Source organism: Hypanus sabinus, chromosome 1, assembly GCF_030144855.1.
Source record: "Hypanus sabinus isolate sHypSab1 chromosome 1, sHypSab1.hap1, whole genome shotgun sequence".
NCBI lineage: Eukaryota > Metazoa > Chordata > Chondrichthyes > Myliobatiformes > Dasyatidae > Hypanus > Hypanus sabinus.
The window spans coordinates 43,454,277-43,472,115 of record NC_082706.1 but is presented as its reverse complement, the minus strand read 5'-3'; the positions used below and the strand labels follow the sequence as shown (position 1 = coordinate 43,472,115).

Below are 17,839 nucleotides of genomic sequence, written 5' to 3'. Positions count from 1 at the left end.
GATGGCATCTTGGTTGGCATGAACTAATTGGGCCAAAGGGCCTGTTTCCATGCTGAGTACTCTGTGACTTTCTTCGGGTGGGTGGCTTTAAACTTTTCCTGTCTGCTCACTTAGATTTCTAAACCCTCTCATCTGCTCCCTCCAGGTACATTCAGAGATTCCGTCATGCCCGGCCGCAGAGCCGAGAGCAGCGTGCGGCCCAGCTCAGAGCCGGTCTCGATGACTTCTGGTGGCTCCATAACTCTCCCCGCAGCAGCTCCACACCAAATGGAGAAAAGCACTCTGCTGACTGTGGTAAGATCCAGTGAGTGTGGAGAGATTCCTTTCAGACAGCAGTGTTACCTTGTTAACAAATCTTCCATCATTGGGATCCCACTCATCCCCTCAATCCCTGAATTAGATCCCGGGGATCTGTAATCTGTATATAAACCTGCAAAATCCTGGATTAGACTTGGCTGTAACCCACTCTCAGGGATCAGTTATTCTATATATAAACCCCTGAGTCCCTGTACCAGATCCTCACCTGTAAACCACTGTCACAGATTTGTTAATCTATATATAAAGCCTTGGATTAGATCCTCACCAGTAACACAGTCCCACGGATCTGTAAATCTGTACATACACTCAGTGGCCACTTTATTAGGCACCTCCTGTACCTAATATGTTAGTGGTCTTCTGTTGCTGGAGCCCATCCACTTCGAGGTTTGATGTGTGTTTAGGGATGCTCTTCTGCACACCCACAGCATTGTAATGGGTGGTTATTTGAATTGCTGTTGCCTTGCTGTCAACTTGAACCAGTCCAGCCATTCTCTTCTAACTTCTCATTAACAAGGCATCTCCGTCCACAAAACTGCTGCTCACTGGATTTTTTTATTGCACCACTCTCCAGAGACTGTTACTGAAAATCCCAAGAAATCAGCAGCTTGTGAGATGCTCAAACTACCCTGTCTGGCACCAACAATCGTTCCACGGTCAAAGTCCCCTAGGTCACATTTTTTTCCCGTTTGGTCTGAACAATGACTGAACCTCTTGGCCATGTCACCATGCTTTTATGCATTGAGTTGCTGGCAATGATTGGCTGATCATTAATGAGTAGGTGTACTTAATAAAGTAGCCATTGAATGTCCAAAGTTAAATCTCAGTCTGAAACCCACTCCCATGGATCTGTTACTCTACACTTACACCCACGAACCCCTGGATTAGACCCCAGCCTGAAATCCTCTCCCAGGAATCTATTAGGATTAGATCCCAGCATGTAACCCACTTCAAGGGGGGTGGGGGGGTCTGTTTTTCCTATATAGACACCCAAACCCTGGACTAGATCACAGCCTGTAGCCAATGTTCCCTGTAAGGTGTGCATGCACACACATCGATCACTACTATCGCATAAAGGAATTTAAACTGCACAACAAGCTGTCACCCTTGATCTCATTGTCATATTAAGTATATTTCACAATTGTATACCATCACGTTTCCTTTTCCAGTTTTTGATGCAGAAGGTGCTGACAACATGGAGTTTGCAATGATTTGTCTGCAGATTTTAGAACTGGCTTCTTTATACTGTTTGTATTGAAGAAATTATTGATTCGCTGTCAAATTCCAAAGAAGCAAAGGGCGTGGAGAGCAAAAGAACTGTCAGTTCATTAAAGCGGAGTGGCTTAATGAAACAGTAGAAACTGCTACACAGAAAGCTCATGAGGTCAGGAACATGCAGCTACAAGAAATATTTATGTATGAGACACCCTGGTTTCCTTGGCTGTGTAAGTCTAGTGTAGACACCCTCAAGTCCTACCAAACTCATCAGATTGAGATGGCTCATCCCACCCCAAACCTCAGTTTGTGTGGATGCTGTGTAATTTGCTACCCTGTTACAAGTTAGTTCCATGAAATAACAGACAGTATGCTGCATACGATTAAAAGAATTATATTTATGAATCTTAACTAAAGGGTTAGTAAAGAATAACAAAAGGAAAAGCGCCCACTATAATTAAACAGTCAAATGTGCACGAGTTGGAGCTCATCTTGAACTCTGTCACTTGAGCACTGGGCCCCCGAGAGCGGGAATGCCCACACTGCCTTTCAAACATTGCCCACAATCCATCTCAAACAAACGGGTCTTCCACAGGACTGTATGCTACGATCGGTTCTCCCTAGCATCTTCTCCATCTCCCCACCTTCCCACAAACACAAGTCCAAGACCAACCTTATTGTCCTTCACCAAGAAAACCTTCCGCTAAATGGATGGCACACATTCCACATCATCCCTTATCTTCAACAATAACCCAAACAGGCTGACAGCAGAACAAACTGCACTTACAGAGCTGCTAAATGAAATGCATGCAGCATAACAGTAAAGTTGTGAACCAGGGTATTACACTCTTCCCCCCCCCCCCCCACAAATAGTCATGTCCTCATGACTTTGAAATAATTTGTCACCCTGTCATTATTAACACTGTTTTCAAAGGAATTTCTGGATGTCAGAACCTCCAATCCATTTGTAAATGGTAGTGCCATATCTCACTTGAGGGATAGTCACAGCCCTCTGTTCCCCCGGTGCTATATAGGCCAGTCTATCTGGGGGTCTCCTGGCTCTTTGAGATCTCCTTATCCTATCATCTACGTCTTCAGTTTCAGAATCTCCTTGGGACACTTCTGGTCTCTACGGTGAGGATCCCACGCCGTCTATTACTCATGCCTTATGACAACTCGGGTCCCTCTGTCACTTGGCTGAGCTCAGCTTCATTCCCAGTTACTTTAGAGCCCAGCCCCCTTTGTGCGCACATCGGGACAAAGCATTAGAATCAATATTCCTACTTCCCGGCCGGTATTTCAGGCTGAAGTCATAGACAGACAATGCCACCAACCACCGGTGGCCTGTGGCGTCCAATTTTGTCGAGATCAGGATATAAGTTAATGGGTTGTTGTCTGTCCTCACCCCAAATTTGGCACTTAGCTTATCCACCACAGCCCATTTCAATGCCAGGAACTTCAATTTGTGTTTGGAGTCGTTTCGCTCAGAGGGTGACAGATTCCAACTGACAAACGCAACAGGTCTCAACCCGGAGCCCTGATCTTGATACAGAATACCCCTCAGCCCTCTCTGCTAGCATCTGTATGCAATACACATGGCAACCGGGGTCTGGAGGCACTTTTGTCAGCAGCTCCTTCAGCAACTGAAAGGCCTCTTCACATTTTGCATCCCATCTCACTCCAAGAGGCTCTAAAGGGCTAAGATAATCTTTACCACCCTCTTCTTTTGTCCTCCCTTTCTTCCCCAAGAGAAGGTAACGGTACAGAAGCTGATTTAAAGGGTGACTCACTTTGGAGTAGTCTTTCATGAACCTCCGATGGTACCCACGGAATTCAAGGAAGAAGCACGAAGCACAACGCACTCGCAGGCTGAAGCCTTGGCCATGTGGTCACCATAGCTACTCCATTCTCTGAGGCTATGTGCCCAACTTAGTTGACAGATGTCTTGCAGAACTGGTACTTAACCTTTCAGCTTTTAGGTGGCCCAGCACCTTCAGTAGCTTCACTTCGTGTTCCTCCAGGATAGACCCAAGCACTGTTAGATCATCCAGGTATACTTATACTTCAACCATTTTCTCCATGACATATTGGAAGGTCGCAGGGGTTCCTGATATGCCCTGGAGCATCCTTTCGAACTGGCAGAATCCCAGTGGACATGTGAATGCCATCTTCTCTTTATCAGCCTCACTCATGCGTATCTGGTAATACCCACTCCTCAAGTCCAGCACGCTGAACCACTTTGCACCATTCAGGCAGGCCAGCACATCCTCAATTCTCGGGACTGTATACTGGTCAGGGACGTTACGCCTGTTTAGAGTCTGATAGTCTGATAGTACCTTCCTATTCTTCTTCCTGGCCACTACTATTGGAGACATGTAGGGGCTTCTAGACTCGGTGATGATCCCAGCCGCCTTCCGATTCTGCAGATGCTGCTGAACATCCTTCACCTCTGCAGGTGCCAATCGCCGTACCTTTCTCTGAACAGGGCATCCTCGGTCACCAGGATGGTGTGGCGAGTGCCCCTAAAACAACCCACATCAAACTCGTCATTAGAAAAGACATCTTCCAGCTTCAACATCTTCTCTATCAACCTCTTCTTCCAACCTCCAGGTATCAGGGAGTTCCCAGAGTTGAATATCTCAGCAGTCAACTTCCCTCTTTTCTGAGAGTTTCTCCCCGGCTTGTCTCACAGACTCTAAACATTACCATCACCAGGAAGGGGTGTGCCTTTGGCACCCCCCCCCCCCCCACCTGAGGGTGGCTCCTGCTCTGAAGTGTTGCTGGCACTCACTGTCATCCTGTTCACCTGTACAACCAAGGGCTTCTACAGTTCAGGCCTCACCAGTACCCCAGCAGGTAAACCTGACTCCTCTTCATGGTCTTCTGGAGCATCCACCAAGTGGGCCTCGGCCTCGGGCATTCCGGGAAATTTGGGGTTTCCCATCATTCGCGCTATTTCCCCAGGCCATAACACAACTGGTTTTGACTGGGTGAGCCACACAGTCTCTTGTTTACGCTCATCATCCAGCTCAGCATGGCCACGCTCCTCCTCAAAAGCAGCTCGGAACGCAGGGTGAGCAGACGTTGTTTTCAGAAAGTGCTCTCCAACTTTCCTTGCAGGTTCCCACTAGCCTCCACAAGAAATGAAGCTTCGTCCTTCTCAACCAGGTCCGGACAAACCAGCACTAATGTATCAAGGACCTCAGCTACTCCCACATCTGCCTCTGAAAACTCCAGCTTCATTGACAAGTGACCATCGTACAGATAGTCATCTGTGCTAAGACCCCAGACCTCTAGCGCACTGAGTGGTGTCAATGGTAAATGCGTCAAATATCAGTTGTAAAACGAACGGTACAGCAGAGTAACCTGAGTGCCGGTGTCAGGTATAACTCTAGCGTAAATACCCTCAATCTGTAGCAATATGCTGGAGCTTGGCCCCACTAAGCCTTCAGGGTCAATATATTGCTGGGAACGTGTTCCCCCTGAGATGCCAGGTACCCGGGGGCTCACTGTCCGAGGGTGTTCCCATCCTTCACACTTCTGCCTGATGTGTCCCTCTTCACCACAGTTATAACAGACAGTACCGGTCACTCCCCTTCTAGTGGGACCCCATTCACCTGCACCCCTCTTCTTAGTCCGTCCCCTTAGAGGGTCCAACACCTGTTGGCTTTATTTTGTGGGGTAGTCGCACCTGCTGATAACAATCGAGACATCTCAGTCCTAAAGTCTGCCACGAGTTCCTTGACCACCGATAACCCACCCCAGAGAATGGTAATCTCAGCCAAGGGGAGCACTTCCGGGCACTCCCGCGACCCTATCATGTTCTCCTCTTCTGTTACTCTCTGATCAGTTCGACGAACAAGGGACAGGTTGCGTCTTACGAGACAATCAGAGACTCCAAGCGATCAGTTCTGACTTCTGGTCGCCTTTTGCCACTTGGTCCATTCTTAACTGATTCACCTCAGCTCCTGGGGATCTGTTATTCTGCAGATAAACCCCTGGACCCCTTATTAGAGCCTAGCCTGTTACCCACTCCTGGGGATCTGTTCCATATGTTGTAGCAGACTGTAGCACGCTGAACATAATTTTTCTGATGAGGTTTTGTCCACAGGGTCAGTTCTTCCTGGAGGGGGACCAGGCAGCAGTCACTCCCCTTTCTATCTGCCAGAGTCTCACTGCCTGCAAGAGATTTCGGCCCTGCCTGTCGTTTCCAGCTTAAGCCTGCCTTCGCTGAAGGGACTGTCTGCTTCGGTGAGGATAATAATTGATTTCTGGATCTCAGGTGCTGCTCCCCATCACTGCCCAGTGACCCCTGGGTTAGAAAGAGTGCATATGTGTCTGACCCGTTTCCTGCCCAGTGAGAGTGGGTGTGAGTGACTTGTCACCCAGTGAGGGTCACTGTGTCACTGTGTGTGTGTGTGTGTGTGTGTGTGTGTGTGTGTGTGTGTGTGTGTGTGTCTCCTGTTCCCCCCGAGAGGGTCGGTGTGTCGGAGGAATTTTTGAACTGTGCAGGCTATGTCCGATGGTGGGTTTACCACTACCGACTCTGGTCTCCCTTCACAGGAGAGGGTGCATGACAGTTCCCTGCAGGAACCCCTCGACCCGAATACACTACAGCTTCAGGAGAGAGCCCACCGCTTGCTCGAGCACAGGTAGCGTCTGGGAAGTGTGTTTGGTGTGCGGGCGGAGAGGGTGGTGTGGGTGTGCATGAGCACACTCGGGAAAGGTTGTGAGGGTGTGCACCCAAGTAGGCAGTGCGTGGGGAGGGCGGTGTTAGGGCCGTTGGGTGACACTGTGGTGCAGCAAGGCAGGCCGAGTCAAAGAGTCACATGCAAGTAATCGGGCACTTCAGTCTACCTAGTCCATACCATCAACCCCTCACAGAACTAGACCACTTGTTACCTACTTCCATCTCTCACTCTTCCCCTACCCTCTTGTATCTGCCGTTTTCTCCCACCTGCATCCCTCTGTCAACCTGGTGTGTTTTTGATGCTATTCGTTCCAGCACTATGGAAGTTCCATGTGGTTCCATAGTGTGAGACTGAGGAGATTGAGGTCCTTTAACATCTGCTGGATGATGCTGAGGATGTTCTACGAGTCTGTGGTGGCCAGTGCTATCATGTTTGCTGCTGTGTGCTGGGGCAGCAGGCTGAGGGTAGCAGACACCAAAAGAATCAACAAACTCATTCGTAAAGCCAGTGATGTTGTGGGGGTGGAACTGGACTCTCTGACGGTGGTGTCTGAAAAGAGGATGCTGTCCAAGTTGCATGCCATCTTGGACAATGACTCCCATCCACTCCTTAATGTACTGGTTAGGCACAGGAGTACATTCAGCCAGAGACTCATTCTACCGAGATGCAACACTGAGCGTCATAGGAAGTCATTCCTGCCTGTGGCCATCAAACTTTACAACTCCTCCCTCAGTGTGTCAGACACCCTGAGCCAATAAGCTGGTCCTGGACTTACTTCCACTTGGCATGATTTACTTATTATTATTTAATTATTTATGGTTTTATATTGCTATATTTCTTCACCATTCTTGGTTGGTGCGACTGTAACAAAACCCAATTTTCCTCGGGATTAATAAAGTATGTCTGTCTGTATATCGAATCATGAGGAATTCTATAGTAAAGAAGATCTTGTGCAATTTGTGTCTGCTGCTATCAGAGGAAAGGTGATTAGGTCGAAGTTGAGTTTATTGTCAAATCACAAGTCCAGTATCACAGGCACAGTATCAGTTACATTCACAAATTATAGACAAATTTTTTTATGAAGGAGCAAAATGTCTAGGTGTTGATATACTGAGATAGTGATTAGGGTGCTGAATCGTTGAAGGGAAGTAGCTGTTTCTGAACCTGGTGGTGTGGGCCTTCAGGTTTCTGTACCTCCTGCCTGATGGTATTTGTGAGAAGATGCACTGTCTGGATAGTGGGGATCTCTGAGCATTCCTTTTATTTCCTGTAGATTTGTGCTACCACTGGTGGGGAAGGATGTGCCCATGATGTATTGGGCTGAGTCCCCGACTCTCCAGCTTCTTGCATTCCTGCACCTCCGAATTGCTGTACCAGCATGAAACAACCGTGGCACTGTTGGAAGCTATGGCAATGAAATTCCAGCAGGAAGTGGTGCTTGAAGCAGGTTGGGGGGTGGGGGGAGAAGCTGGAGCTGTGTAACACTGAAAGCAGGGAGGAAGCAGGTTTGGCTTATACCTAGACGAGTTTCCATAGTGACAAAGTTCATTGGGAGGAAGTGGGCAATGTTAAAGGAGAAGTTGTTCAAAGTGAGAACAGGGTTAACGGATTGGTGGTGATGGAGAGGGAGGTGGTCCTTTCCATTTGTACTGGGAGAGAGAGGGAGGGACGGTGAGGAGGGAGCACTGTGCTGTTGGAGGAGCTGTAAGAAGAGTGCTAAATAAGTGGGAACAGATGGCGGAAGAGGAAGCACCCCACCTTTGCCATCTCTCCCGGTTTGTGCCAGTGCAGGGTATTGCTGCATCCCACCTGCTCTCACTTTCTCCCCTACCTCCCAACAGCGAATCAACGCTCAGCGACCCCGTCCCCGTCAGCTCAGAAGGAGTTGGGTCTCCACCGGAGTCAGATGCCCCCAGCCTCGAAGAGACTTCACGCCGGCCCCTTTGTGTTCCGCTCAGAGAGTTGGCGGTTGGTAAGATCCCTGGGATGGTGATGTAGTGCAGCATGCCACTGCCTAAAGAACTATCGTCTCTCACTTTAATCTATGTCCTTTCCCTGAGGACAGTTCTAGAGTTGTGGAGCATTACAGCACCGAAATAGGCCCTTCAGTCTGTCTAGTCTGTGCCAACCTTGTCTTCTGCCTAGTCCCATCTACCTGCACTCAGATAATATCCCTCGATCCCCTTCCAACCAAGGACCTAGTCAAAATTCTCTCATACACTCAGTGGCTACTTTAGTAGGTACACCTGTATACCTGCTTGTTAACGTAAATATCAAATCAGCCAGTCACGTGGCAGCAAAAAGCATCCTGACATGGTCGAGAGGTTCAGTTGTTGTTTAGAATGGGGAACAAATGTAATCTGAGTGACTCTGACTGTGGAATGATTGTTGGAGCCAGAGGGGGTGGTTTGAGTATCTCAGGAACTGCTGATCTCCAGGGATTTTCACACACAACAGTCTCTGGAGCTTACAGAGAATGGCACAAAAAACAAACGTCCAGTGAGTGGCAGTTCTGTGGGTGAAAACATTTTGTTAATGAGAGAGGTTTGAGGAGAATAGCCAGACTGGTTCATGCTGACAGAAGTAACCACACATCACAACAGTGGTGTGCTGAAGAGCATCTCTGAACACTTGACATGTCGAGCCTAGAAGTGGATGGGTTCCACTCCTATGCCTCTTAAAGTGGCCACTGTGTGTATGTTACAATTGAACCCGTGTCTACCACCTTCACTGGCAGCTCATTCCACACATACACCCCCCCTTTGAGAAAGAAGATCCCCTCCAGGTACCCCAAAATATTTTATCTTCATCTCTTACCCTAAACCATAATAAACCTATTTTAATACAGTGGATTCCGGTTAATTGGGTCATTGGTTAATGAGGGCAGCCACTTACCTGAGACAACTTTTAAAGAACAAAAACTAATCTAGAATATAGCTAGGATTCCCTTTGTTTATTTGGGACACTATGCTGCTTAATTAGAGCAGGAGACTGTCAGTCGCATGCACTTGTGTGGCCATTAGACGTTACTCTGTGCTTGGAACGAGCTGCATTTAAATAGCATCAATTGCATGTGTTTGTGTTTAAGAAGCAGTGATTTTTGTCACTGATAGCTGGTGAAAAGTTAGTAAGACAATTCCAAATCGTTTTGCTCGATACTGTTTCATGTATTCAGGCTTGGAGATACCATAAACTGCTGGGAGTGAAAATGAAGTGATTTTACCACTTCAGCAAGTTAGGAACTCCAAAGAACTTAAAGATATTGACAGTCACCTTGAATGTGACAATGAAGATGACGATTTGGAGGATGCAATTAGAAACATAGAAAACACACAGCACAATATGGGCCCTTTGGCCCACAAAGCTGTGCCGAACATTTCCCTATCTTAGAACTACCTAGGTTTTACCCATAGCCCTCTATTGTTCTAAACTCCATGTAGCCATCCAGGAGTCTCTTAAAAGACCCTATCATTTTCGCCTCCATCACTGCCGCAGGCAGCCCATTCCACGTACTGACCATTCTCCACGTAAAAAAACTTACCCCTGACATCTCCTCTGTACCTACTTCCAAGCACCTTAAAACTATGCCCTCTCGTGCTAGCAATTCAGCCCTAGGGAAAAGCCTATGCAACACGATCATTGCCTCTCATTATCTTGTACACCTCTATCAGGTCACCTTTCATTCTCCGTAGTTCTTAGAAGAAAAGGCCGAGTTCACTCAATCTATTCTCATAAGGCATGCTCCCCAATCCAGGCAACATCCTTGTAAATCTCCTCTGTACCCTTTCTATGGTTTCTAGATCCTTCCTGTAGTGAGGTGACCAGAACTGAGTACAGTACTCCAAGTGGGGTCTGACCAGGGTCCTATATAGCTGCAACATTACCTCTTGGCTCTTAAACTCAATCCCGTGATTAATGAAGGCCAATGCACCGAAAGCCTTCTTAACCATAGTCAACCTGCGTAGCAGCTTTGAGCGTCCAATTGATGATGGTATTGCACAAAGGTAGTCCATTATCTGTACAAGGCGTCTGCGCTGATTTTGTTTATTACTATTGGTAGTGTGCTTCTCTGTTCTGTATTTTATTTAATACATAATTTGTTACTCAGTTTGTCTTTTTTTAAAATATCTTTTTAATTATTTCCATTAAGCTTCGGCTTCTTGGGGCAGCCACTTAATTGGGCAATGTATTGGTCCCAATGTGTCCCAATTAATCAAAGCACGCTGCACTAATAAACCTGTGGTCTCTAGTTCTAGTCTCACCCAATGTCAGTGGAGTTAGCCTGCAAATATTTACCCTGTCTATACACCTCATAGCTCTATCAAATCTTCCCTCATTCTCCTACACTTCAGGGAATAAAGTTATAAAGTATCCAACCTTTCCTTATAACTCAGGTCCCCACGTTCTGGCAATGTCTTTGTAAATTTTCTCTGCACTCTTTCAGTATTGTTGATATTTTTCTTGTAGGTAGATGATTGCAACTGTACAGTCTGTGTACCTTCTCCCTGTTAATGCTTATCATGATTTTATACACCTCTGTAAGATCACACTCATTCACTTAAGCTTCAGTAGATAGTCTCAGCTTCTCACCGTAACTCGGCCACCGAGTCCCGACAACATCCTTGTCAATCTCCACCACCTTCTTTTTAGTTTAACCATCTGTCCTTTACCCAGGTGAAGGACGAACAGCACAGCTTTCTCCAGCGTCTGAGCGCCTCTACCTGGCCCCAGCCCGTTCCCTTGCTCTGCGTCCTGAGGACGACATTCTATACCAGTGGCGTCTGCGGAGGAAGATGGAGGTGGCCCAGGACAGCCCTTGGCTATCGCTGCCCGTTAGGATGGCCCACTCTCCACCGGTTCGTCTGCCCAGGCAGGTGAGAGCGAAGAACTTCACCGTGCCCACTCGTATGAGTGGGCGATGTTGGCGGAACAACAATCTGTGTTTAGAAAGGCAGGAAGAAACCCAAAGGCCACACGCCAGTTAGTGGGCAAAAAACTGTTCTGAGGGAGATACAGTGTGGAACAGACACTTTCAGCCTTTCAAGACCCTCTGCCCTGCAACCCTCCTATTTAACCCTACCTTAATTACTGGACAACTTATAATGATTAATTAACCTACAAACAGGTACATCTTTGGACTGTGGGAGGAAACCCACACACAGGAAGGATGTGCAAACTTTCCTACAGAGGACGCTGGAATTGAACTCTGAACTCCGCCCTGAGCTTGCGCTAACTGCTATGGTACAGTTAGGTGCATTTGAGAGAGAGGTGAGTGGCGCATCAGGTAGAGCCGCTGCCTCATGTCTCCAGAGATCCAGGTTTGATCCCGACCTCTGGTGCTCTGTGTGTGTGTGTGTGTGTGTGTAGAAAAAGATTGGTAGATTGGTTTATCAATGGTGCTGTGTTAAACCTTATATATCATGCTATCCATAGGATCTTTTCACCACATCAATTCATTGAGTTAGTGCAAGGGAAAACAATAACAGAATGCAGAATAAAGTGTAGGAGTTACAGAGAATGTGCAGTACAGACAGACGGTCAGGTGCAAAGGCCACGATGAGGTAGATTGAGGATGTGAGTTCATTTTTAATGCTGCTGTGCATGGAGTTTACGTGTTCTGCCTGTGACCCTTGTAGGTTTTCCTGGGTGCTCTGGATTCATTCCACATTCCAAAATCGATGTGCAGTTTTTGGTGGGTTAATTGGTTGTTGTAAATCGACCCCTTGTCATAGAGTCTTAGAGCCCAGAAATAAGCCCAGCTGACCAAGATTCTCAACCCCTGCTCTAAACCTTTCCTATCCATGTACAGTACAATATCTTTTAAATGTTGTTACTGTAGCCAGCTGTACCATTTCCTCTTGCATCACCATCTCTCTCACTGAAAAGGTTGCCCCTCATTTGCTCTTTAAAACTTACTCTTTTCACCTTAAACCCATGCCTTCTAGTTTTAGTTCCCTTTCCCTGGGAAAAAGACATTGTGAATTCTCTCTATACTTGTCCGTTGTATCCCTCCCCCTCTAAACCCCTATAGCCCCTACATGGCTCCCCATGTCTGTAACTCCTACTGGTGACTACATCCCTCCTGATTTCTGTAAGTCCTCTGGTTCCTACACCCTATTTTTGCCAGGACTTCCCTTTTGCAAGGTGGCGATCTCCATAAAGCATTCTGGTTCAGTTGGCATGCTGAACGAAACAGGGTCTGACTGCGTCTATTTGATCTGCAGGTGGAAGAATTTGGCGAGTGTGGACTTACACGAATAGGACCTTCAGTTGGGGATGGTTTCTCTGCTCATGGATCCCCAAGCCAACCCCAGCCCAATCCCTTCCTCCCCCAGTGCTCGCAATGTTCCAGTCAGCTGGCATCTCAAAGGGACAAGAAAGAGAGCGCGTGGTGTCAGACCACGAGTATTTTGGAGCCTGGACTGGCCGCAGCCAGGCACCCAGATTCTGGACTTGCCAGTCCTGAAATTCCAGAGTTTGGACTGACCACTGCCAGGATCCCAGAGCCCAGACCTAGTTCCAAAATTCCAGAGCCAAGACCAGTAACTACCCGGATCCTGGAGCCTGCGCTGACCACCACCAGGATTTCAGATTTGCATCCCGGGCTGGATCCAGGCCAGGAAACATCCAGTGAGCCTGGACCTCCTGGTACTGAAATCCTGGAGCCCCATTCGGCACCTGCAGGGATCCCAGGGCCTGGACTTGCAGCCGCCAGGATCCCAGATCGACATCCCAGGCCAGATCCAGGCCAGGAATCGTCCAGTGATGAGGCCTGCAGCTCTCCAGCTGGTGTGCAGCGATCCAGGGTGGAACGTGGAGTGGAATCCAGACTGGCACCATCTGATGTTCATCACGTGTTGGGACAGGTACTCTGACTGGGAATACTGATCCCCACACCCTCCCATCTGGACACCTTGGGCAGCCCTCGGTCTGTATTGAATTGTGGTCATCAAGTTACACAGTACAGAAATGGAGCACCCATTTGTGCCAACCATGGTGCCCACCTGAGTCAGTCTTTTTTTTTACCCATGTTTCACCTATTTCCCTCTAAACCAGGGGTTCCCAACCTGGGCTCTTACAGACCCCTCGGTTAATGGTAGAGGGTCAATGGCATAAAAAAGGTTGGGAACTGCTCCTCTAAACCTATCCTAACACGTACCTGTTCAAGTGGCTTTTAAACATTGTGATTGTACCCACATCTGCCATCTCCATGGCAGCTCATATCATATACCCACCACCCTCAGGTCGCCTTTAAATCTTTCCCCTCTTAGCTTAGATCTCTGCTGTCTCGTATTGGAATCCCGATCCTCGGGAAAAAGCCTGTCTCTGCCCCACGTGGTTTAATAAACCTCTGGAAGGTCACCCCTCAGCCTCCTTCACTCCAGGGAAAATGGTCCCAGCCTGTTCAGCCTCTCCTTGTAAGTCAAACCCTCCAGTCCCGGTAACATCCTCGTGAATATTTCCTGCACCGTTTCCAGTGTAATGACATCCCTCCCTTAGCTGAGCAACCATAAATGTACACAATACTCCAAGTGGTCTCATGAACATTTTGTAACGTAGTGGGTAAAATTATGGAACGGTCTAAATCATTGACTTAAGTCACAGCTGGAGTGTTTCGTTCAGTTCTGGGCACTGTACATTTGGAAGGATGTGATGATTGAAGCGTGTCCACCTGCACCGATACCACTCCCCAGCACTCGGTCTGTACCCTTCTCTGTACCTCGGCCATTCAAGTGCATACTTTGTCAGTGTGGTGAGTCTTCACCCCGTCAAGCAGTGCATTCCAGATCCCAAAACCCCTCCTAAAGCTACCCATCATGCGAAACCTACTCCCTTCAGCTGTGGGGAAAGGCTTTCTCATTTATTCCCCTCATAATTCTGTCCATCTCTATCAGGTTCCTCCCTCAGCAACCCCCCCCCCCCACCTACTCAGTCTCAGACGGGTTCCTGGGAAATCACCTTTGCCCCCTCTCCAGTGCAGTCACCTCCTTACACCATGGTGACCAGAACTGTACGCAGTGGCTTGGAGGATGATGTATGAGGCTGTATTCTGTGCCCCAGCTAATGGAGGCAGATGTCCCATTTTCTTTAAACCACCTGTGCAGGGATACTCGGACCGTGGGGAGAATAAAATGCTTGTGTGAAGTTAGGCACCGCCTCAGTGGGCTGAAGCATCTCTTTAAGGTGCTGTGTGACTGCATCCTCTGGTCCTCAGTATCCTTGGGCACGACACATTCATGCTGGTGGTAAATTTGAGGGCGAAGCTGGAGAAGCAGTGATCGCTCTCCAAGGAGCGGGGGAGTCATGAGGGAACCTGGGAGGACCGGATGTACTTGCGATTGCGAAAGACTTGGATCAAGAGGGATGACTTCTGACAGTGGAGTGGTCCAGAGGACAAACCAGGAAGGTGATTGCTAGCAGTGGAAGGGCAGCAAAGGGGGGGGGGGTGGGATGTGTGTGTGTGTGTCAGTATATAAGACTGTATCCCTCACATTGAGGACTCTCGTTTGTGTGCCCATGTGTGGGGGATACGGACTCACATACTCCTCTGTGTGGGACCTATCACCCGAGTGTGTGTGTGATCCCTTCTCATTGTGGGCCAGTGTGTGTATGTGACCTACTCCCAGAGGTGAACGTATGCTCTTGTGTGCGCGAGACTCATCCCCCAGTGAGTAAGTGTGCGTGTGTGTGTGTGAGATCGATCCTCATTTTTGGGCAGTGAGTGTGTGTGAGAGACTCGTCCCCCAGTGAGTGAGTGTGTGTGTGAGATCCATCCTCAGTTCTGGGCAGTGTGTGTGTGTGTGTGAGAGACTCGTCCCCCAGTGAGGGTGTGTGTGAGAGACTCGTCCCCCAGTGAGTGAGTGAGTAAGTGTATGTGTGAGATCCATCCTCATTTCTGGGCAGTGAGTGTGTGTGAGAGACTCGTCCCCCAGTGAGTGAGTGTGTGTGTGAGATCCATCCTCAGTTCTGGGCAGTGTGTGTGTGTGTGTGAGAGACTCGTCCCCCAGTGAGGGTGTGTGTGAGAGACTCGTCCCCCAGTGAGTGAGTGAGTAAGTGTGTGTGTGAGATCCATCCTCATTTCTGGGCAGTGAGTGTGTGTGAGAGACTCGTCCCCCAGTGAGTGAGTGAGTAAGTGTGTGTGTGAGATCCATCCTCAGTTCTGGGCAGTGAGTGTGTGTGAGAGACTCGTCCCCCAGTGAGGGTGTGTGTGTGTATGGGTGTGTTGGCTTGTGTATATGTGCTTGTGTGTGCATGCACAGCAGTGTATGTATGAGCATGGGACCCATCCCTTCAACTGTATGTGTGTGTGTATGCCCACGTGTGGGGAACATCCATCCCCCATGTGTGTGTGGTTGCACATTTTCTCAGTGTCCCTGTGAATTGCCCAGGTTCTCCAGCTCCCTTCCTCACCCGTAGACAGGTATGTGTTTTGTGGATAGGTTACCCAGCTACTGTGAATCACCCCCTGCTGTGTGGCTGAGGGCAGTTGATGAGAATGTAGGCCGATGAAACAGGATCGGTGTGAGTGTGGTCAGCACAGACTCAGTGGTCAAAAGGCAGTTTTCTGGGCTCATGTCTTTATGATTTTAGAGTGGAAATGTGCCGAGCCACAACTCTGGGAAACAATTGGGGTCAAAGTCTTTACTCTCTCATTGCATCTAAGGTTATCTCTGAGGCGATCTTCTCACCCCCTCCTCCTCAATTGTCACGGAAAACTCACGGCAATCCAAGGAGAGTGGCAAGAGCTATGAGAAAGAATCGACCGACGGTGTCACCCAGTGCACGTTTGCACTTGCGGCCCTCGTCAGAAGTGGGCCCCAGTCAGTCCCCAGAGGTGCTGGCTCAGCTGCTGGAGGAGGCTGAAGGTACTGGATATACCAACTTGGAGTACCATCGTGCAAGCGCTGGTTCCCAAGACGCGGTCCTGGGGGTCTGGCGCTGCTCCCAAGATGATGTCCTGGTTGGTCTGGCACGGGGTTCCATCGCGTGGTCCCGGGATCTGGTGCTGGTTCCCATCACACGGTCCCGGGGCTCTGGTGTTGGTTCCCATCCTGGGGGCTGGGTGCAGGGTCCCCTCACACGGTTGGATATGGAGTGAAGCTCCCTCTACGTTGTCCTGTCGCACACTCCTGGAGTCAGACACAGTGAAACTCTTTCCACACTGTTCTGTGGGCACAATCACTGCTGAACTACACTGTAATGTTGACCACTTCTCACTCCAGACACCATCTTCTAATGTCGCTTTTTCTCTGAGAAGTATTTTTGTGTCCCTGCCACAATCCTCTCTTCCCTCTCAACAGAATCAGATGGTGTGGAGTTTGAGGAGGACGTATTGCTTCAGGTGCTACGACAACAGCGAGACTGGGTACGACGGCAGCTCAGGTACCGAGAGTGCAATTATCTGACACATCCAGGGCTCAGCTTGAAGACTGATGCCCTTTCTGGGCTGTTGGGCATTTTATTTGTAATTACATCCCTAAGCAGCTTTTATTTGCTTTAAAATGTTGCACAGATTGCCTAGCGACCCTGGTTGTTTTAATAAAAAACAGAAAATTGGAATCCTTTTCTGTTTGAAAGGAACCTGGAAAATGGGACAGGTTGAGTGATTTAGGGTTAGGAACTGGGGCCCCAGTGGGTTGAGAGTGGGGAAACGAGGTCCCAGTCAGTTTAAAAGGAGCAGGAAATGGGGTCCTGTTGGGTTTCATGGGAGTGGGGGAGGGCCTCCTGCTTTGGGTTGGAACGGGAGTGGGAAACATCACCAATGAGCGACTATTGGTATGTCCTGTATTGCATTGAGGCTTTTATTCTGTAGCTCACCATTTTACGAACAGAGGAGCATGTCCTTTGTCTTTGCTGAACAATGTCAAATATTTCTAAATCCCTTCTTCCTGCACATGATCTATATCTCTCTATTTCTGCATAATCACGTGACTGACAGTTTTTTTGTTGGCGCGCGGACAAGTGGTTAAGGCATTGGTTTAGTGATCTGAAGGTCGCTAGTTTGAGTTTCAGCTAAGGCAGCGTGTTGTGTCCTTGAGCAAGGCACTTAACCACACATTGCTCTGCGATGACACCAGTGCCAAGCTGTATCGGCCCTTGCCCTTCCCTTGGACAACATCGGTGGCGTGGAGAGGGGAGACTTGCAGCATGGGCAACTGCCAGTCTCCCATACAACCCTGCCCAGGCCTGCGCCCTGGAAAGTTTCCAAGGCACAAATCCATGGTCTCTCGAGACTAATGGAAGCCTATAAAACAGTTTTTTGAACACCTCCTCCATTGTATCTGCCCCCCCACCACCCCGATAGCATGTTCCAGCCACCCACTTCGCTCTGTTCAGATGAAGTAAAATGACCTGCATATCTCTGTTAAACTTTCCCCTTCTTAATTTAAATGCATGCCCTTTAGTGCCCTGGGATAAAGGTTCTGGCGTTAAAGGGTCTAGAGGTTTATAATTTTATAAACCTCTATCTGATTTCCCTTCAGCCTCTGACACTCCACAGAGTCAAAGAGTCTCCAACCTCCCCTTGCAACTCATACCCTCTAATCCGGGCAGCTATCATGTGAAGTTATTTTGCATCCTCTCCAAAGCCTCCATACCTTTCTTGTAATGGGTGACCA

General features: G+C 48.5%; 1 protein-coding gene across 2 annotated transcripts in view; it reads left to right on the top strand.

Moving 5' to 3' along the window:
- proser3 (proline and serine rich 3) overlaps positions 1-17,839 on the top strand; it is a 31,858-nt gene that overhangs the window by 11,377 nt on the left and 2,642 nt on the right. The window contains exons 4-11 of one of the 2 annotated variants that reach the window (XM_059968448.1): positions 146-294; positions 5,642-5,781; positions 6,094-6,182; positions 8,063-8,193; positions 10,896-11,095; positions 12,446-13,087; positions 15,886-16,087; positions 16,523-16,604. In XM_059968448.1, coding sequence (XP_059824431.1) covers positions 146-294; positions 5,642-5,781; positions 6,094-6,182; positions 8,063-8,193; positions 10,896-11,095; positions 12,446-13,087; positions 15,886-16,087; positions 16,523-16,604 — 1,635 coding nt within the window. Of the gene's footprint in view, positions 1-145; positions 295-5,641; positions 5,782-6,093; positions 6,183-8,062; positions 8,194-10,895; positions 11,096-12,445; positions 13,088-15,885; positions 16,605-17,839 lie in introns of both variants that reach the window. The other variant, XR_009511842.1, reaches the window with a different exon arrangement.